The sequence below is a fragment of the Hyperolius riggenbachi genome, chromosome 3, assembly GCF_040937935.1.
Source record: "Hyperolius riggenbachi isolate aHypRig1 chromosome 3, aHypRig1.pri, whole genome shotgun sequence".
Lineage (NCBI taxonomy): Eukaryota > Metazoa > Chordata > Amphibia > Anura > Hyperoliidae > Hyperolius > Hyperolius riggenbachi.
In genome coordinates, this window is record NC_090648.1 from 172,710,365 (window position 1) to 172,732,620 (window position 22,256).

At 45.0% G+C, this 22,256-nt stretch overlaps 1 protein-coding gene across 1 annotated transcript in view; it reads right to left on the bottom strand.

The window, feature by feature from the left end:
- The window catches only part of LOC137563165 (ADAMTS-like protein 5), a 93,555-nt gene extending 81,140 nt beyond the window's left edge, over window positions 1-12,415 (bottom strand). The window contains exon 1 of the mRNA XM_068275277.1: window positions 11,917-12,415. Coding sequence (XP_068131378.1) covers window positions 11,917-11,933 — 17 coding nt within the window. The 5' untranslated portion in view covers window positions 11,934-12,415. The remainder of the gene's footprint in view (window positions 1-11,916) is intronic.
- Between the last annotated feature and the right edge of the window lie 9,841 nt (window positions 12,416-22,256).

Genomic DNA, 22,256 nt, shown 5'->3' on the forward strand with positions numbered 1-22,256 from the left:
TTTGGCAGCTGGATTATGCCGTCCTGTCCAACTCCCATACAACCTCAAGACTAGCTTAGTGGTTATTGCTGCTAATCATGGTCAAAAGTGACAGGAGGACAAGGCAAATGCTTTTACCAGCGTTTCTTCTCAGCTAGTGCTCACTCAGATAGAACTTTAATACTGTATAATACAAAGCATGAAAGCAAGCGTCTTCACTTTACTGTGTCAATAACGACCATAAAGGCAAATTGGTCATGTGTTTTACCTTTAAAAACTTTTATAAAATTCAGAATTACATTAGGAACAACCACTGCGGGTTTCAGCTCATTAGATTTACTAATTAACTTTTATTTTTTAAATACTATGCATCATTGGTCCAGATGTAACCTCCTTCACATGTCATCGGCCTAAGTCATCATTAGTTTTCTAATTGTGGAGGCTTAATGAGTGTAAATTAGCCCAGGAGCAAAGACCTTATAGCCCAGGCCAATTAAACCAAGCATACACAAGGGAAGGATTCTTTTCCTTAGGAAATGATTGACTCCAATTTGAAACAGAATGTTTACACAACACAAGTAACTAATTTCCCTGCACAGAAAAGTCATGCATAGAAGACCATATGAATACCAGGAAGTACAAGATATAACATGCATGCACTGACCAGGGATATGAGAAGGACCTAGATGAATGATGGAGGGGAGTCAGGTCTCAAAGCTACTTTTTGACACAGATCAGATTAGGCGATGAGTTGTATGCAGGCTGATGCGGGCAAAGAGGACAGCCAGTTCAAGGATATATCAGTATTTGTTTATATTAACCTGACACTTTATTACACATCAAATACTAGACTCTACTCTACTAAATGCAATCCTCCGGTTTTTACTGGAACTTTAAGAGGTTTTACATACCAACTGCAAGGCAGCTGAGTAGACAGATGACCCTGGAAGACAATCAAGAGTATTTGAATGGAAATTGTTAGTGCGCGACAGTGCCTAAGTTACCACTAAAGAGCTTAGATTTTATCGGAAGAGCCATTACTCATCAATAGATCACACAAAACCTTGGCCCTTGTTATTGCATTCATAGCATTCTTAAAGTGGCAAACTTGTTTGTTTTACTGCTCACTCATAAGTATTGTTCAGGTAGCGCAATCATCATCGATCCCAGATACTTGAAGGAAATGTGCATCAATCTTTACACAAGGCTATACTTTAGGGCTGCTTCACACCAAGAGTGTTTTTGAGCACTTTTCAAAATGCCAAGCTAATGCAATCACTAAGCAATTGCGATTGTGGCGTGACCCAGGCCTCATGCAGCCTTATCACCCTGTTTGCAGCACTAAATTTGAAAAATAAAGCTGCTGATAGCCCTGATTCATGCTTCTGAAGTTGAGCCTCTTACTGACAGGTTTTAGATTAGTCCTTCTTAAAGGGGTTCTCTGGTACCTGTAAAAAAGCTAAAACTGACACTTACCTGGGGCTTCTATCGGCCCCCTGCAGCTGTAATGTCCCACGCCGTCCTCCTCCGATGCTCCGTTCCCCGCTGCCGGTAACCTGCTAATTATTCGTCTAACTAGACGAATGGAACTGCGGCTGCGCACCCATGGCCGCACGCGTCACCGGGAGCTTACTGCGCAGGCGCAGTACAAGAAAACTTTGCAGTAAGCTCCCAATGACGTGCGCAGGAGCGAGCACGCGCCGCAGTTCTGTTAATCTAGTTAGACAAATAATTCGCAGGTTACCGGCAGAGAACGGAACATTGTAGGAGGACAGCGCAAGAGATTACAGCTGCAGGGAACTGATAGAAGCCCCAGGTAAGTGTCAGTTTTCGCTTTTTTACAAGTACCCGAGATCCCCTTTAAAGCAAACCTGAAGGGTTAAAAAAAAAGGTTAGATACTTACCACTGTAGAGGGAAGCCTCTGGATGCTCCACCGCCGGCTGGGACCCTCTTCCTTTTTGCGCCCGTGCTGCCCTCTACATATGAGTGTGGCCTTACTACACAGGTGCCAGAGCAGCTTCATGCTATGGTGCAGGCGCGGGTCATACTTTCCGCCTGTGAGGTGCTTTGTCATGGAAGCGAGTGCAGCTGCGAGCAATATAACATTAATTTCCTCTTATTGAGATTCATCATGTCATAGTCAACCAGAATGTCTTATCAACTAACAGGTGTGTCAAGAAAAAAAATTGAGGAATTTGCATATTGCTAACTTTTTGGGTTGCTTCCCCTAGGTTGCCTGAGATTCCAAGTACCAAAGTTTAGGCTTCTCCCACCACAGCTTACACTTTACCAATGCAGTACCAGTCCAAAAAAAAAGCTGATTCCACCTTAATTTGGGCCTGAGCCCACTAACGCAGTTGTGTCCCCTATTCAGTTACACATCAATGTTACAGATGCTGAAAAGTGGACAGAGGAGAACACAACTGGGCGAGTGGGCTCAGGCGCTTTGTGATGCAGGGTAAGCAATGTGGTAAAGCTGCACAGTATGCAGAATTACAAGTGGTTGAGTTTCTTAGCATACTGTAGGTATGCACTAGAACTTAACACAGTGTCATAAACCTGCACTCTATTTAAAGGGATACTGTAGGGGGGGTCGGGGGAAAATGAGTTGAACTTACCCGAGGCTTCTAATAGTCCCCCGAAGACATCCTGTGTTGGCGCAGCCACTCACCGATGCTCTGGCCCCGCCTCCAGTTCACTTCTGGAATTTCTGACTTTAAAGTCAGAAAACCACTGCGCCTGCGTTGCCGTGTCCTCGCTCCCGCTGATGTCACCAGGAGTGTACTGCGCAGACACAGACCATAATGGGCCTGCGCTGTGCGCTCTTGGTGACATCAGCGGGATCGAGGACACGGCAATGCAGGCGCAGTGGTTTTCAGACTTTAAAGTCTGAAATTCCAGAAGTGAACCGGAGGCGGGGCCGGAGCATCGGTGAGTGGCTGCGCCAACACAGGATGTCTGCGGGGGACCGTTAGAAGCCCCGGGTAAGTTCAACTCATTTTCCCCCGACCCCCCTACAGTATCCCTTTAAAGTGTCCAGCCATCTTAAAGAGAACCTGAGGCGGGGTTCTTACAACGCAATCCCCATACAGAGGCTTGGTCTGCCTATAGAGCCCAGCCTCTATTGCGATTTAGCTTCCTCCAAAGCCCCCCACTGCGCACTGTGAGACCTCATAAAACACAGCCGCGCTGTCGACACGCAGCGTGTTGCAGCAGGCTGTGTTTATCTCACAGCGCGCAGGGGGGGCTTTGGGGGAAGCTAAATAGCAACAGAGGCTGGGCTCTATAGGCAGACCCAGCCAAAGTATGGGGATTGCGTCCCGCCTCGGGTTCTCTTTAACAGCTTTAGCTTATCTGGACGAGTATTCTCGTCAAGGTAGGCGCCGCTTAAGGCTAACTGGACAAGTATTCTCGTCCAATGTTTAAGCGTCAGGTGCGCGGCGTGCATGCCGACGTGACTGCCACCCCAAGTGGTGGTATTTTTATGTTGGCGGTTGGGTAAGGGAAGCAAGGCTTCCCCGAACCAATTGCAGTGCCTGTAATGAATAGATATGACCCCGATCAGGAGCGAGCCATGTTCATTCATAAGAAAGATGGTGAATGAAAGTAAAAAAAAAAGTAACACCTCATGTTTCTAGCGCCATCTAGTGGTGAAAACCACACCAGAGTTTTTTTTTTATTAAAAAAAATAAATTATATATATATATATATTGTTGCAAAGCAGTAAACATTAGGAGGATGACCCTGCCCTTGCGAGCTTACACTCTAATGGGTAGTGGGGGGGGGGACACTAGGTTAGGGGGTGGAGGATGGATGAGGCAGTGACCCTTTGCCTCTGATTACAATGTGACAGATAAGGGCTATAGAATGTTATAAGCTTGTAAAGGTGTGTTTTAAGAGTGCGTTTGAAGATGCCCTGGTTTGGAGAATGACGTACAGGCTGTGGAAGAGAGTTCCAGATAAGGGATGATGCTCGTGTAAAGTCCTGGATGCGAGCATGAGAGGAGGTGATCAGCTTAGAGGCCAGGAGAATTTCTTGGGAGGAGCGAAGGTTGCGGGGGGGACAATATCTTGAGATTAGTGAGGAGATGTATGGAGGAGACAACCCGTGGAGGGCTTTGTATGTTAGAGTCAGGCGTTTGAACTGGATTCTCTGGGTAATGGGTAACCAGTGAAGAGAGCGGCACAGTGGGGCTGCATTCGGAAGAGCGTGTGGAAAGGTGAATGAGGCGGGCTGCTGAATTTAGAAGGGATTGGAGAGGTGCTAGCCTGTTTTTTGGAAGACCACAGAGCTGGGTGTTGCAGTAGTCTAGGCGGGAGATGATTAAGGCATGAACAAGCATTTTGGTGGCCTCTTGTGTGAGGAAGGGACGGATATGGAATATATTTTTGAGCTGGAAATAGCAGGTGGTGGTTAATGAGGCAATGTGAGGTTTAAAGGAGAGCTCTGAGTCAAGTATAACCCCCAAGCAGCGGGCCTTAGTGGTTGAGGTTATTGGGGTGTTATCTACAGTTATGGTTGCAATTGGTGGGGGTGTAGATAGCGATGGTGGAAAAATCACAATTTCCGTTTTAGTCATGTTGAGTTTGAGGAAGCGGGAGGATATGAATGCAGAAACGGCACGTAGACAGTCGGGGACTCTAGATAGTAGTAATGACAGATCAGGAGCTGAGAGATAGATTTGGGTGTCGTCCACATAGAGGTGATACTGGAAGCCAAAAGAGTTTATTAGTTGTCCCAGGCCACGAGTGTAGATTGAGAAAAGAATTGGCCCAAGAACAGAGCCTTGAGGTACACCAACAGACAGTGGGTGTGGGGAGGAAATAGTGTTAGAGAAGGATACAGTGTAAGAGCGTCCAGAGAGATAAGAGGAGATCCAGGAATGTGCTTGTCCCTTGATTCCTAAAGATGACAGTGTCTGCAGGAGCAGAGCATGATCAACTGTGTCAAAGGCAGAGGAAAGGTCAAGGAGTATTAGAATGGAGAACTGGCCTTTGGATTTAGCTACCAGTAGGTCATTAGCAACTTTCGTGAGGACAGTTTCAGGGGAATGGTGTGTGCGGAATCCAGATTGAAAGGGGTCAAGTAATGAGTTGGTAGAGAGAAAGGCAGACAATTCTGAATAGATGCGACGTTCCAGCAGTTTAGAAGCAAAGGGGAGGAGCAAGACAGGACGGTAATTGGATAGAGAAGTTGGATCTAGACTGTGTTTTTTGATAAGTGGTGTGATGATAGCTTGTTTGAATAAGGAAGGAAAAGTGCCAGAGGAGATAGAAAGGTTGAATAGAGTTGTTAGAGCGGGATTAAAGGAGGAGGAAAGCTGGGGGATTAGATGAGAGGGAATGGGGTCCAGGGCACAGGTAGTGAGATGTGCTTTTGAGATTAGTGAGGAAAGATACTGTTCAGTGAGTGTGGTGAAAGATGTTAGAGTGGGAGAGTGGTCTTGTGGAGCGGGGGGAAGGCAGTTAGTAGTGAGTGAGGGTGCAGGCGGACAGAAGAAATTTATAGGTGAAGGTTGAGCTGGTAAAAATGGTTGTGTGTTGAAGCTATTACGTATTGCATCAATCTTGCTTGTAAAGTATGATGCAAAGTCGTCGGCTGACAGACATGTGGTAGGGGGAGGAGGTGGGGGACGAAGTAGGGAGTTAAAGGTGTTAAGCAATTGTTTTGGGTTGTGGTACTGTGAGGAAATGAATCCCTTCCAAAGCCCCCCCACCCCAGTTACCAAGCAAACAGATGAAGAAAAAAAAAAAAACCTGTAAAAAATAAAGTTATTTCTCAAAACAAGTACTGCCCACGAAAAGTTTAATTTGTGGCCAAAAACAAAAAGATATAGATCATTTATGTGTGATGAGTATTGATAAAGTTATTGGCAAATTAATGGGAGGAGCGCTGACAGGGAAAAATTGCTTCCATCCTGAAGGTGTAAACACCAGCGGGCTGAAGTGGTTAAAGGATTTAATTTCAACTGCCATTATCCAGGACCAGAATTTTCTACGCATTTGAAAGAGTGCAGTTTTTTTTAAAAGTGAACCTCCAGACTAAAAAAAAAAAAAAACTACTCAGCAGCACTGAAAAGGCTTGGTGTTTCTTTAACAGTTTCACAGCATCAGAACTTTGTTTTTCTTACCTAAGCCTTATTTTTAGCTGCACAGAAGAAAACTGCCCGGGCATTTTTCCCCTGATGCTGTGCAAAGCATGATGGGATTTCTGATGTTGTTGTTCTCCTTCTGCTGTTTTGGCGCAAATATGTTTTTTCTAATTTTGAATTTGAGATCTGAAGACTAGCGCACGCAGCTGGGAGGGATGATCAGGACACAGGACAGTTGGAACTGTGTCTCATGCTCCCTGTCACCTCCTTTCAACCAAAAAGATGGCTGCCCCCATGAAATCACAAACATTTGCCTGTTCTTTTAAAACAGGGTGGGTAAGAGATTATATTACCTATCTATTTTAATTAACATAACTAATGTAACTTAATGACAGTATGTTTGTTTAGGCTGAAGTTTCTCTTTAACATTATCCTGGCATTTGCTTCAGCTTGTCAAATCCTAGAGAAAAAAAAAAAAAACAGTTTAGGCATATATTGTGGATACCTGCCAGAAACTCAAAGTCCTGATCCAAGTTTTATTCATTTAATGGCTACCTCTCACTAAAGTAGCATTCTAGGCGCAAGTTTCATAAGTACGTAACATCCCCTACTGTAGAAACCACAGCCATAAGAGTGAGAGTGGAATCTCAGCCATGTCTCCCCCGAAATGGAATTTCAGGGTCAGGACACTACCTGCATGAAGTTTGTATGATCTTTATGTATTTGTGTGAGTTTCATCTGGGCAGTCCAGTTTCCTCCAACAATATTATTTCTACCAAATTGGTCTTAGACTATGGTAGGGACATTAGACTAGGACTATGATAGGAATTTCATTGTGAGCTCCTTTAAAGTACAGTTAATGACATGACTAAAATGTTTAGAAGATGCTATATGAACTAATAATAATAATTTGTTTTTGGTTTATTAGAAATTGCTTGGATGGGGCTTAAAATGACCCTTTTTAGCTTTGGAGATCATTCTCATAAGCCACCAGAGAGCAATTCTCTCCTTTTGGATCAGTGGACAGCCAAAGGATGGACAATGTCTGCACACCGCAATTTCTTCTTGCAGACTTCTAAATGAAGAAGAAAGAAAATAAAAAGTGTAAGATCCTGTCTAAGAACTTCTAATGACACCTCCTGACTCATGGCAGATGAAAGTGATCATATCTGTTCAGTATCCATCATGACCTACTGCTGGCCTCACTCTTCCAGTTTGTTGATTGTTGTCAGAATAATTGATGGTCACAATAATTGATGGTCATTTTGACATTACTGCTTGTAGCTTTTGGCAGCTCATTCTACTAGAAATGACACTCTATACCCAAGTAATCTCTACAAATCTCCGGATAATACACTTGGCATGCAAACCACACAGATTGGAGCAGCTGTCACTTGCTTCATTCATTCCTGATTTTCTTACTCTAACAATGGACAGTCACAAAGAATAAGCCTACTATTTGCTGGAATCTGGAGTATGACGCTAAATACACATCCACCTGGAAATGTACCTGTGTTGCTATAAGCAAAGCTGACCAATAGGAGAAGCAGCACAGCTCACATTTTCCAGATCTTGTGTGGTGGTTTGGGATGGAGAAGCGATCTTGCATGGTAGTTTTTGATGGAGAAGCTTTTCTAACATATCTGAAGAAGCTATATATTTGAATTATTTATTATGCATACACACATGCTCACACAGCCTCAAAGCAACATGTGTTTACTGTAGATCAAGAATTGTCTGTCTTCAACTGGTCAGAATAATTACTGTAAAACAAGTGTGCTAATACAGCCAGAACATCAGACCACACAACAGGTGTCTACTTATAAAATGATTAAGGAACGGGTCACAGGGACAGCTGTACGACGTTTACCGCCGGCAGTGCCGATACCATTATTTGGGCTTGATTCACTAAACTGTGATAACTCAAATATCACATCTTATGAAAAGATATCACACCTTATCAAAGTTAACATGCCTTATCAGAGTAGCATAACAAGCGCTACAAAACCACACGGGCTCAGGGCAGGACGAGTGCCATTTCCAAGCATAAGGTTCGTAGCACTTGCTATGCTACTCTGATAAGGCGTGTTAACGTTGATAAGGTGTGATATCTTTTCATACGGTGTGATATCTTTTCATATGGTTTGATATTTGAGTTATCACGGTTTAGTGAGTCAAGCCCTTTGTGTGAACCCAATTTTCATGCGGTCCAGACCCCGATTTTGTCGTTGTTTGAGAGAACCATGGGTCATTTAGAGCTGCACTCCCATGTCCCTCTGCGGGGGTGAAGGACGCTAGAAGCCACCGAAAGCTTTTATGCATGCTTGCAGTAAAGCATTCAGGCAAAGCACTGGGGGGCCTGTTCAGACATCCATTTGAACCGGCCTCAATACTGTCTGTATACAAAATGATTAATTCAAGGCTGGTTCAGTCAATGAGGCTACTTTCACAGTGCGGAGATACGTTGCGCTCCTGGAAAAAAAGGATCGCAATGGAGGGGAAAAAGTACAACGGTGAAGCATACAGTACATACAAAGTATGTTTCACTGCAACTGTTCTTGCACACACTATGCAGTGCCACACATCATGCATTGCGTTATGCCAACGGATCCGTTGCACTGCTCTGCTAATGAGCCGATGTTAACGTACCATTACAATACAATTGCATCAGGTTAGCAATGCGATTGTATGGTCTTACAATGCACCAGTGTTAAGTAGCCTTAGATGCTAATAATTCTGAGTTCAACAAATGTAAGCAGCTTGAAATTGGACCAATCAAATCCATTTCCCAGTCACAAAAAAAAAAGCATAAAGTTTGAATGAAACTGGAATGATTAGCATCTCACTGATCGCCCCTATAGTCAGTGGAGCCTCTGCTGTACTGTAAAAAGGTTTCCCCGGTTTATAGAGCATTTTAAATCTCATTTTCCACAGAAATCTGTTCCATAAAATTCTGATAAGCATCTGGATTTGCTGTTTCTTTCATGTCAAACCAGGAGACTGTAACATTTTCTTTCTTGTAAAGTGGTTAATATTAAACTGGACAAAAAATAACTCGGCAGTTGGGAAACTTCCTTCTATCCAATGATTTTCTGCTTAATTAAGGATTACAGTATTCACATCTCATCGATCATCTCTAGTATTAAATATGGACAAAGAACATAAGCGGACCTGTTTGGATCTTTAGACACCTTTTGACATAAAATTCATATTGTGTGTGTGTGTGTGTGTGTGTGTGTGTGTGTGTGTGTGTGTGTGTGTGTGTGTGTGTGTGTGTGTGTGTGTGTGTGTGTGTGTGTGTGTGTGTGTGTGTGTGTGTGTGTGTGTGTGTGTGTGTGTGTGTGTGTGTGTGTGTGTGTGTGTGTGTGTGTGTGTGTGTGTGTGTGTGTGTGTGTGTGTGTGTGTGTGTGTGTGTGTGTGTGTGTGTGTGTGTAGATAGATAGATAGAATTTTTTTGGACTATAAGACTCACCTTTTTTCCCCCAAAAGTGTGTGTGTGGGGGGGGGGGGGGAGTCACTGCGTCATAGTCCAAATAAAGGGATTTCCTGACCTGTGAACGCCTGCCAATACAAATCTCCAACACTCCACAATGTCGGGGACTCCCTGTACTATGCCCATGAAGAGGAGGACACAGGGGGACAAACGGAGCATCGAGCAGAACACAAGGAGGACAAAGACAGACACAAGGGGGACACAGGAGAACATAAAGGGGACAGAGGGGGACACAAGAGGTATAAACGGGGCATGAGGTACAAAGGGGGCATAATCTACAAGATGCCCCTTCGCCATGGATGCACCAGGTTTAGTATATGTATATATAAATCTAGCTGCATCTTATGGTCAGGAGCATCTTATAGTCCGAAAAATACGGTATATATACTGTATATATCTATCTTGTGTGCATGTGTGAGTGTGTGTACGTCGACATTAATCAAGTCCCCAAACTTGGCACAGTTGGTCACTTGGTGACGGAGGTTAAAAATTTAGTGAAAGTGGATGGAGCATAAAAACAGCCAAATTTCATCAATTCATTTTATATAGAAACATTTAAACTGCAACCATTTTTAAACTGTTAATGGTAGCGTTTTCAAACTTGGCACAGTTGGTCACTGGGTGCCTAGGATTAATATTCAGGAAAGTGGCTGGAGCCTTCAACAACCAAACACATACCCGATCAACGCCAGGTCTTCAGCTAGTGCTAGTACCAGTAGCTGATAGTGTACTGGTTAAAGGCTCTGCCACCAGGTTTTTTACCTTGGCTCTTCCTATTCAGTAAGGAGACCTTGGCCAAGACTCGCTAACACTGCTACTGCATATAGAGCAAGCCATAGTGGCTGCAGTTTTGCCTTTGAGTCAGCCAAGAGAAAAGCACAATATAAATGTTGTGTCTTTTCTAGCAAATAAGACAAACCTTATAAAACTACATTATATCATTGTACCGTGTATGTAAGGGAACACATGACGGTATGCTTCTTCTAGCAGTTCCCCCAATCGGGACTAGTCTAGTTTAGAGGACCAGCAAGAAACCTCATAGGTAGCAGTTCTCCAATCACAGTACCCTCTTACAGCATGAAGCTTTGTGATTGGCCGTATAGTGTGGGCATAGTTTACTGCAACCTATTGGTAATCTAGCAGTTTGAGAGGGTGCTGTCCACCCAATCACTTTAGCTGAATTTTCCTATGAGGTTTCCTGCTGGGTCCCGTAAAGTAGACTAGCGCCCCCCAATCCATGCCTGTATGTAAAAAGCTGTGACACTGACATAGTTCTAAACAACATAACATTTCTTTTAGTCAAGAAATTGAAAGCATCAGTTGTAAGAGATATGTAACAGACGTGAAAAGCGACTAAAGCTATGCACACACCACTATAAAAAGGTTGGTGGAAACATCCTATGAACAACAGATTGCAGCACAGTCTTGAAAAAATGTAACCAAGCAACGGCCAACCAATATCAAGCATTTGCCCAATCCATTCGACAGATCAACTCAGACGACTGTTGGGCCAGCCATGTGTGTACAATGTCATTTAAATGACATTATTCTCCAAAATGTGCATATGTTGTGCGTAATGTTGCTTCTGCACACATTTTAAATGATTTGTTTTTTTGCAATATCTGTGTACAGACAGCGTCACTGTAAAGACACTTTGTTTGCCTTTTATCGGCTGTTGTTTTCGCAACACTGGTCATTTGTTTGCGGCAACTTCTGTATAGCTTGTGTACGGACTGGCCATACACTGCTCGATGTGGCCAAAAGATCATAGTCTTATCAGGGAGGAATCTATCCAATTGAATGCTTCACACACACTGAACATAGATTTTTAACTTTGAAAGTAATTTTCACCTAGCTTTTGGTATTATCTCCTAGGAGAAAACTGAGGAGAAAACAAAGTGAACTGAATTAGGGCCAGATTGTTTTTTCCAGCCAATTAAATCACTTTAATCAAATTGAAATCAATATTGGCTATGCCAGATAACTGAGCAGCTTGGGTTGGAGTGGTGGGAGATATCAGTACAATGCCTGCAGTCTGACCAATTCTCAATCAGATTGCAGACTGACCCCAGTGGCGAAGTGGGAGGCAACAGGTTTTATCATCAGTATGTGTCCAGTCTCCTTAATTCTCAAACACACATCATGAGACGGTTTCATGCAAATTAAACTTTCCAGGTGTAAGCCTGTGGGGAAGATGACTTGCACATTAATTACTAACAACTGTTATCAGCATTGCAATTATTTACAGAATATTATCTTCCTATAGTATTGGCATGTGACCTAATAAAGCATTCTATGCCATGCATATTGGGGATGATGGGACATCCTTATATTGAATGACATGGACTTACCTGCAGCTAGGAAGCATCCTCCTGCCTCGTGGTTCTGCAGAGGTTAAATCACATGAAACCAGCAGCAATTAAACAGCAATAAACCAATGAAGCAGCAGTGGTGATATAGGAGACTGAGCAATCCCAAAGTGTAGAGTGAGAAGTTCTAAGATCCACAAGCGATCATTCCGCAGTGTGATAGGGGAGAGCAGTGCTGGCACAGCAGCCATGGTCAGTCAGGCAGAGGACTAGTAGTAGCCAGGCTGTTTGCGTCCTCTCTAGCCCATAGCTTCAGTAGTTGTACCTCCAGCTAAGCAGCACGCCCACCCTGCTACTCCATGGGAAGCTGTTCCTGAACGTGCGGCGAGCGTTTTCGTTGTTGATTGTGCAAGTGTGTAACAACTAGCAGCAGAGAGAGTTCAGCAGCTCTGCCCTCCCGCCCTGAGCTCTCCCACACCCTCTCTGTGTGCCTTGCTGCTCCACTCACTCACTGGAGGTGTCCTGCCTGAGCTCCTGTGGGGAGGAGGCGCTGCCTCTTGCTGGATGACACCGGCAGACTGACTGATCTCCAGTCACTACATGTGCAGCCTGCTTCCTGCCTGGTCACACTCACACCTGCCTGACGCAAGGGAGGCTACCTGCTGGGCTTACCTGGCTGCCAGTCAGGTGCTGGGGACATTCTTTAAGTTATAGTGGAGAATTTAGGGACTTCCCAGCACAGCTATAGAAAAGTTTATCAGAAAGACACTTGTTTTTTTTTATGGAACGTGTTATTACCTACAGGCATGCCAAAAGGGGAATGCTTTATTTACTTGTTTCCTTTATGCAGATACCACTAGGTGAGATGATTTACTTATTTGCTCAATGCAGGGACCACTAGGTGGGATGACTTATTTCAAGGGTGTAACTAGGGGAGCAGCGCCTGCAATTGTAAGGGGCCCAGAGCTGCATTGGGGCTCCAACTGTTAACCTTCCCTTCCTCTGATGCAAAGGACTATACTTCAGGTGTTTTTTTTGTGGCTACACTTGTTATGGGGGTCATGACAACTTTTTTTTGGGGGGGGAGGGAGAGTGGGCATGAACTAGCTACGCCACTCATTTATTTTTGTTTTTTTGCAGGTGCCAGCCAAGATGCAGAGCCATGTGACCCTTTGCAGGCTATTCCAAATTGATGGCCCCAGAAGGGTAGCTGCGGCAGGGCAGGGAGAGACGGACACCAGCCTTGGTTGCGTTGGGGGGAAGGTGTGCATTTGAATCCGTGCAGCCACAGCCTGGAACAATTGCACAGCAGATATGTGTGCCACTGCGCATAGCTCAGCCGCACTCTCATCTCCTGGGTCTGACAGGTGGCAACTTTTCTGGGCCATCACTATCCACTCTGATACAGGCGGTGCAGTAAGGGCGGTGCTAGTCTACTTTAGGGGACCCAGCAGAAAACCTCATAGGGAAATTCCTCTACCGTGATTGGGTGGACGGCAGCCTCTCGAATGTTTGGGTCAGGGGCGTAGCAAAAGGGGGTGCAGAGGTAGCGACCGCATCGAGGCCCTTGGGCCAGAGGGGCCCCGAAGTGTCCACCCTCTATCACAGTATTAGCTCTTTGTTGGTCCTGTGCTGGTAATAATCACTTCTATAGATGCTTTGAATAGTAGTAATCATTAACAAACTGTTCCCCATTCCCTTGCAACTCTGACACTGTGGTTGTCCTTAGCAGGTTTTGGTGCGCCGTATCAATTGTTATGTATAGAGTGCTTGGGGGGGCCCCATGTAAAACTTGCACCGGGGCCCACAGCTCCTTAGCTACGCCACTGGTTTGGGTTTAAGCTTGTAGTAAACTATGCTTATGCTATTCAGCCAATCACAATGCTTTGTGCCGTAGAGGGTGTTGTGATTGGAGAACTGTTCCCTATGAGGTTTTCTACTGGGTCCCCTAAACAAGACTAGTGCCAGAAGGGCTACTGAGTGTGTGAACACGTAACCCTTTGTATGAGTAATTCGGGTGGAGTGATTTGTTGAATGGGCAGCACCTCTCAGTAATGCTGGGAATACACGGTTCGTTTCTGCCATGTATTTCTGCTCTCAATCGTTTTTGCCGCTCGATTCTGCAGTCGATTCTCTTATCTTTCGCTCGTTTTTCTTATCTTTTTCCATTCACTTCTATCAGAAATCGAGCGGCAAAAGAATCGAAAGTGAGATCAGACATGTTGAAAATTATCTATCGAACCATCTAATCACCTAAAAAACGAACCGTGTATTCCCAGCATTAAGTCTGTTACACACATACGAGTCCTGTTGCCTGGCAAGAATCTGGACTTAATCCCTCGGGTCGCATTGAAGGGCCAAGGCTGTACAGACATGTCGCTAGCCTGTAGGCTAATGATGCGAGGTGTTTCACGCGACGAGTGGGGTGAGTACAGAGAACAATGCTCTCGGCAAGGATAATATGTCTGGCAAATTGATAGCCGAGACTTCAGGGGCCACTGTACACACGTTAGGTTCTCAGCAGAGGCGGTTGTTATTATCAGCTGCCTTGACAGAGTTTCATCTAGCATTTGTATACAGCTTAAGTGAGCAAGCACCTCTCAATATCAACCTGAACAAGTGATTGAGGGGATGGCTGAGAATCTTAGCGAGCAACCATGGTCCAATGAGTGGAGGTGGTGCACTTTAGCATCTCTGCCTTGGGTCCTGTAGGGCCATGTCCCAGCCTTGTTTAACTATCCCAAGGTAGATAATGCAAAGTTGTCCTATGTGTGAGTTCACACTGGAGCTCTTGTAGTGTGCACCAGCCCTAAGAGTAGGTCCACACTTCTCCGTGCACAGATCGGATCCAGTTTGGTAAAAAAAAAAATCCTTTTGTATCCCTTTTTAATGTATTTGGAGCATACATTTCTAATCCGTGGAAACGTATGCCCGGGGGAAGGGGCGCCAAAGTGGAGGGGGAAGCAGCCAGGATGGGGGTGACAGCGGTAAGCAAGGAGGGGGGTCGTTGTCCCCCTCCCTCACCTGGGTCCCCTGTCTCCGCTCCCCTTCTGCTATTTACGCAAATTGTTAAAATATAGTGTCAGCAGCGCTTACCTCCTCTCTCTGCGTTCCCCCCGCTCGCTGCTAGACTTCCTGCAATGTTGCCCTCTATACTTCGGAGGGCGGCATTGCAAAGTGACGCGGTAAGCGGAGGAAGTAGAGAGAAGGTAATCTTCCCGCTCGCTACGGACATTATATTTTAACAAATTTTGCACAAATAGCGGGAGCGGGGGACCCAGGTGAGGGGGGGGGGGGAACTCCCTCCTGCATGGTGGCCCCCTCCCCACCCTCAGGCTGGGACACAGAAACAGATCCGTTTCTCTGTCCAAATCTGCCTCTGTAGAGGGGGATCTGTTTTGCCATTGATTTTCACTACTCCTCCGTGTATCCAGGGTCTGTGAAAATGTTGCAAATCCGGACCATCCGTTCAGGTTTTGAAAATGGGTCCCCCAGAACGCAGCCGGATCCGTTTTTTAATGAGTGAAGACGGATGCTATTTTTAACATTGCTATCCGTGGCTCTGTTTTTGATCCAGGCCAAATAACAGTGCCACAGATACGTTTTTTATACAAGTGTGAACCTAACAGTATGACGTGCGTTCACCATATATGTGAGACATACAGACATTGTACAGTATCCCTCACCTTTTGGGACTGCAGCGGTGTATTACAGAAGAATTACACCACATGGGACTGTTAAAAGTGTGGAAGGAGTCTAAAGGACAAGACAAATAACATTTATATCGCGCTTTTCTCCTGGCAGACTCAAAGCGCCAGAGCTGCAGCCACTAGGGCACGCTCTATAGACAGTAGCAGTGTTAGGGAGACTTGCCTAAGGTCTACTACTGAATAGGTGCTGGCTTACTGAAAAGACAGAGCTGAGATTCGAACCCTGGTCTCCTGTGTCAGAGGCAGAGCCCTTAACCGTTAAACCATCCAGGAATACATTCTCACCGGATTTAATTAAAGTGATCGAATCTGCAGAGCACTGAATTTCTTATAACTGCTATTTTACTTTACCCCAAGGAGTTCCTGTTTTCTTATACTCTGGTATCTGTGATCTATGGTTGGTGATCAACACAGAACTACACTTTTTTTTTTTTTTTTTATTGTCTTCATTGTTTATTTGACTTTCTGTCAGCCATTCACATTAAAGCTCTGGTGATCCCAGACATAGGAAATGTGGAAACATCTTCCCAGTGAGAACACAGGCAGCAGGAACAGTCTGAGGATATTGCCCTTATCTACCCTAACCAAAGCAAATTAGATTTGTCTGAAATTGGGCTGTAAAATGACCAGGCAAAGGCCTGGTAAAGGCCTATGTTAAAAAAAAAAAAAAAGCGAGATGCTTCTGCATGCATTCTATCTGACAACTGGTTTTTGTTAGAACGGACCTGAACGCAGAACTTCCTCTCTGCACTAAAAGATACTCAACAGCATAATAACCTTTAAAGAAAAACAGCTGATACAAATCCTACAAAAATCTGCACTGTTTCTACTTCCTGCTTTCATGGAAGCAGACATAGGGTTAGCATCCTGGGCTCTCAAATGAGGTTATCTGCTGTGGCAGTCAGGTGACACAGGGGAGAGATTGAATTACAACTTGTAGTTAGACACAGATGAGGGGGAATTCAGTTCTCATTTGCATTGAAGTGGCAAACGGATCCGTGAAAACATATCTGATTACCGGTCAATTGGACCCATTTTCACTCCATTCGCCTTCCGCTGCTTCTGTTCCATTTCCCCATATTACCATCAACTAACGGATCCCTGAAGTGGATCTTGCCCTTTAGAATGATCCGATTCTTGACTAGTGTGAAGAAACATTCTGTTTTCTCATTGCCCTCAATGCAGCTCTTCAGGATCCATTTCTGGTCCGCTGGGCTCAGTGGTCCAGTTGTCCAGTAAAATCGCTGCAGCAGGAAATTTGCGGTCCGTTCAGCGGTTCGTGCAGATCCGATCCATTTGAATGAACAGTTGTGAACAGATCCATAGGTTAACATTGTATCCATTCACATCTGTTACAATCCGCTCCCTTCCGATCCGGGAACAGACTGTTTCTTAGCGCTAATGTAAACTGGGCCTTAGCCAGACTGAACTCTCTAAATATATACTGTACAGGGTGCATTTCTCTCTGTTTTCCTTCTGTCCTGTGCAAGAGTTAAGGTCCACTTTAAGGGATGTGGCTGAAGCTTTTGTATATAGCAATACATTTTACTTTCAGTCCAGTCCGGTTTTCAGTTCTGTATAGAGTGAGGAACGGTTAGACTAGGTTCACAGTACCCCTAGTTCGCTGTGACTGGCCACGTCAAGGATGTGATGCACATTCCGCTGTGTCTGTCCATGTAATCATTATGTCTATAGTTGTGGTGTAATGCCTGGGGGTTATACTTTCTGACCACCCAGAGCAACAAGGCTAGTGGCTGAATAATGGAAGAGGCTACACAGGTTGCCCAGAGCAACTGCAGCTCTGGGCTTCCGATATCGCTACAAATAAACCACAAAGGCAGCGCAGTGCGATGTTGCACTGCCTTAGGGCCTGTTTCCACTACACGCAGATTGGATGCAGAATAGATGCAGAAAAACTGACTCCAATGAATGCCTATGGGCCTGTTTCCACTAAACGCGATTTTTCTGATGCAGATTTTCCCATAGGCATACATTGGAGTCAGTTTTCTGCATCCGTTCTGCATCCAATCTGCGTGTAGTGGAAACAGGCCCTTAGCGATAGCAAGCATTCAGACAGGTACAAGATAGGACTATAGATTGGTGCGTAACTAGTAGCAACCGCAGCTCACAGTCACGTCCACAGAAGCAGAGCAAGCCGGTTAACAACCAGTCACCAGCAAGCATCCACACAGGCAAGACTACAGGAAAGAACGTAACTAATAGCAACCGCAGCCTTTAGTTATGTTCTCAGAAACTAGAGTAGCAGGAATTCTACCATTTACTAACGTGGTGATGGCAGAATCCAAGCTGTCAGGATAATGGACTTCAATGACCCACGCTGATACAGTGAACGTCCATCAGGCATGGAAACAAGGCAATAAAAAATAATGCAGAAAAATAACAAACGGCTCAACTAATGGATAAATATATATTAGCAAGTCTGCATATATATTTATCAAGAACTAGCTAAAGCACACATAATAAGGTCGCATTGAACTACAGTAACAGATCTAGTACAGAGTGACAAAGTGCCCAGCAGACCAGCGTACTGACCGCTATGTCGGGCAAAGTCTGAAATGGGAGGCAGACTTTTATGCATCAGCCAATGGATGCAGGTATGCAAATTTCCACACAGCTGAATGGTAATCATTCAATTCTGAGCTGGCTTGATTACCATTTGCTAGCTGAAAGACTATCATAACAAATGCATGCAGTACTATGCAACAACATGCATGCAGGAAATCCAGGGCTATCTGGCTGCAGTTCAACTGCAGCAAACCATAGGAGGAATCCTGACAGCATCCTGAACTGCAGAGTGATTGCAAATGACAATAACACTCACTGTGAATGCGCAACCGAATGCAAGCAGACAAGTCAGAACTGCCCAGTTGCAGCTCCACTGCAAGCGACAGAACATGCTACAGGAGAGATCCTGTCCTGACTAGTGATGGGCCGAACAGTTCGCCTGGCGAACCTCTCTGGGCCTCTTACTACTTCCGGGTCGCAATGACCCGGAGTAGCACGCCTGCGCTGCCCGGCGGAGCCCGTCATAGATCGCGCTCCTGTTGCCGGGCACTCTCTGCGCATGAGCGTGACGTCACTCATGACGTCACGCACATGCGCAGAGAGTGCCCGGCAACAGGAGCGCGATCTAGGACGCGCTCCGCCGGGCAGCGCAGGCGTACTACTCCGGGTCATTGCGACCCGGAAGTAGTAAGAGGCCCATGGATTTAGAGATGTTCGCCGGCGAACGGGTCGGGAACCGTTCGCCACATCTCTAGTCCTGACATATAGATACTATACTCTGCGGTGTCCAGATAAGTTGTGCAGGATGGGATTTTGTTCTGCTACAATATCTGACACATGGAAATTTGTGAACAGATCAGATAAATAACATGAGATCCTTTCACATATTGGTTTGTCCATTGATGTTGCATAAAATTGTTATTTCATGTGTTGGGCTGTTGGCTGCTCTGGCTCTACCAAAACTTGTATCATTAAATGTTCTTATGGTTCCATGCAGCGGTACAGATGATGCTGCTATAGCAATTAAAAATAATAGCTTTTCCCATTCCATCCAAAATTTAGACTATAACTAAGACCAAAATAAAAAGCATAGGAGAAAATGCAAAGCATTACAGATGCTGAATGTCTGAGTGGTGTTGATTTGTTACAGCCATTTCCATTACTTTTTGGTTTTATTATAAACAAAATATCAAAATCATATTTATATCATAGAGGAAAAAATGTCTTTATGTGGACAGCTTTAAAAGGAAGGACTGACCGAACACTTTTAGGCTCATCTGTCTGCAGTTAGTTTTGTTGAACATTTCACAGCTGCAAGAAGCGGAAAATAAATCGCTGCTATTGTTGGTACAATGGAATGGTGTTCATTTTAATTGGCTTTAACAAAGAGCCAAATATTTTGAGGGTTTGAATATCATAATGCTACAATAGTAGTGCATTTACATCTTTTTAACCCCTTTTGAGACCAAGGCAGTTTTGTGTCCAAAAAAGCAAAGTTTGTTTATGATGTTTCTTTGTTGCATGACCGCAGACCAGTGCAAACACTCTGTAAGGTGACTGGGTGTTAACCAGAAGATGTTCCAGGGTCCAGGCTGTTAAGCTACATACACACAGGCTACAACTGTCGCCGCAACCACGTGGCACGCGCGTGTTGCGGCGATAGGTCGCCCGTGTGCATGGCGCGTGCGCCCCGACCCGTCGCTACTCAGAACTGTCGCGGGGCAATTGGCACGGCCAATCGCCTGGCGACAGTTGCCACCGCAACTGTCGCTAGTCCGTGTGTGTATGCGGACTAGCGACAGCAACCCATAGGGCAATACACGGAGCTTCCGGCGGGGGGAGGAACGTCGGCGACAGCTTCCGTCGCATCACTAATCCCTCTTCCGCCATGTTTATGCGGAGGGACCTGGCGACGTGCTGTCGCCAATCTGTCGCGCACACGCTCCCGTGTGCTAGCACCCAGCTACATTTGTAGCTCATGTGTACGAAGCTTTAGGATTGTCCTACTCATACCACTGCGCCATTCCACTATATAAATGAATTGTAGTTATACCGTGTTTGTGATGCATTTGTACCACAGTTGTAATGTATTTGCTGTTTTTTTGAACACAGCAGGAAAGAATATACAGTATGTGGAAAACTAACACAACTGAAAATCAACCATGGTAAACCCCTAGTCTACACAAGCCCTAAGAGACACCGATCCAGAGTATGAGGCATCATCATCAGTAGTAAAGACATTGAGTACTCCTTGCCAGCCCTAGATCTAACAGTGACCAGGGCTTATTTGAAAGTACCCCCAGTCTGGTATAACCCAGGTGCATCACCATGCTGCATCATCTGGTTAAAGGGCAACTGAAGCAAGGGTGTTATGGAGGCTGCCATATTTATTTCCTTTTAAACATCACCAGTTGCCTGGCTATCCTACTAATCCTCTACCTCTAAAGCCTAATCTACACGGTACGATTTTTAGCCCGATATGCGATCGATATGCTAATACGATTGCTAAGATCGCATATCGAATCGATCGCGGTCTCTACACGACACAATGGCATTTCGATCATGATTCGATTAACGATGCACCTCCCACAGAGTTGACAACTCTATTGTGGGCAGGACAAAAGATCGACCGTTCGCATATCGATCGCATATCGATACTACACTACCAAAGAGTCAATTGCCGCTATCGCACTCGATTTAATCAGATAAATTCCAACCTGTCTGATTCAATTTCAATTCCCATCGAATTTCGACCACAGAATTGAATAGACACGCTTTTTTGGCACGCGATTTTGTACCCGATTCAATATTCTTATCGAGTCGGGTATTGAATTGGGCAAAAAATCGTACCGTGTAGATTGGGCATAATACTTTTAGCATAAACCCTGAACAAGCATGCAGCAGATCAGGTGTTTCTGACATTATTGTCAGATCTGAAAGATTAGCTTCATGCTTGTTTCTGGCATTATTCAGACACTACTGCTTCCTAATAGACCAGCAGGACTGCCAGGCAACCTGTATTGTATAAAAGGAAATAAATATGGCAGCCTCCATATATTTCTCACTTCAGTTGTCCTTTAAGCCTATCAGTATAGTAGATTATCTCCAGACTGACCGGACTGATGCTGGGCATAGCATCTCTTCAGTCAACATGGAAAAGACCGCAATGAACACAGAGACTGCTGCAAACAAGCAGACAAGATTCTTCAAGCAATGTTACAATAAGATCTTTAGCGAAACTTTTTAACTTTTAGCAAAATAATAAAACTTTTTTCCAACCAGGGCAAGAAACAGGATGTAACAAACGAGGCAGCTGCGGCGAACAGTGCCGCCGCAGCTGCCTCCATGCCGCCACCCGTCCTCCCGGTGTCTAGGTAACTTAGCAGTAACTTCTGAAAGGAAGTTAAAGACCCTCAGGCAGGGTCACAGTCCCGTTGAGGTTTATGCTGCTGAGTTCAGGAGATGGGCAATGTCAGCCAGGTGGGGGCAGTACGCACTCTTAGACTGTTTTTTGTCAGGATTGTCTGACCCCGTGTCTGATCTCATGTTGGGTCATCCAGAACCCAAGACTTTGGATGAAGCCATATCTTTGGCCATCAAGATTGATAGGCGAGTTCGCTATCAAAAGCAAACTCGGGCTAAGCCCTCAAGAAGCTTCTCTTCTTGTACTTTCTCAGCTCCTACGCCTTCCTCTCCACCCGCTGACGAGCCAATGCAAATATGACAGGCCAAGCTCTCAGAAGTGGAGAAAAACAGAAGGCGAGCAGAGAAGCTATGTTTGTATTGCGCCGATAAAGGGCATTTGGTTTCTGCTTGTCCTAAGAAGGCGGAAAACTCTATCGCCTAGGAGTAGCTGGAGGTACTACCCTAGGCGATCCAGATTTACCTCTAAATAATAAACGTGTGTTGCTTCCGTGTGCTATCACCTGGGAGGGCTAGGTTCACACTACCCAGGCATTTATAAATTCAGATTCCGCTGTAAATGTCATGTCCAGAAAATTTGTGGATCAATTTGGGTTTCCTTTGATTCCTGTGGGGGAACAGATTAAGATCACAGCTGTGGACGATTCTCCACTGCCACTCACCATCACTCAGACTCCTGTGTTGTCATGCCAGATTGGGGCCCTGCACAGGGAACAAATGCAG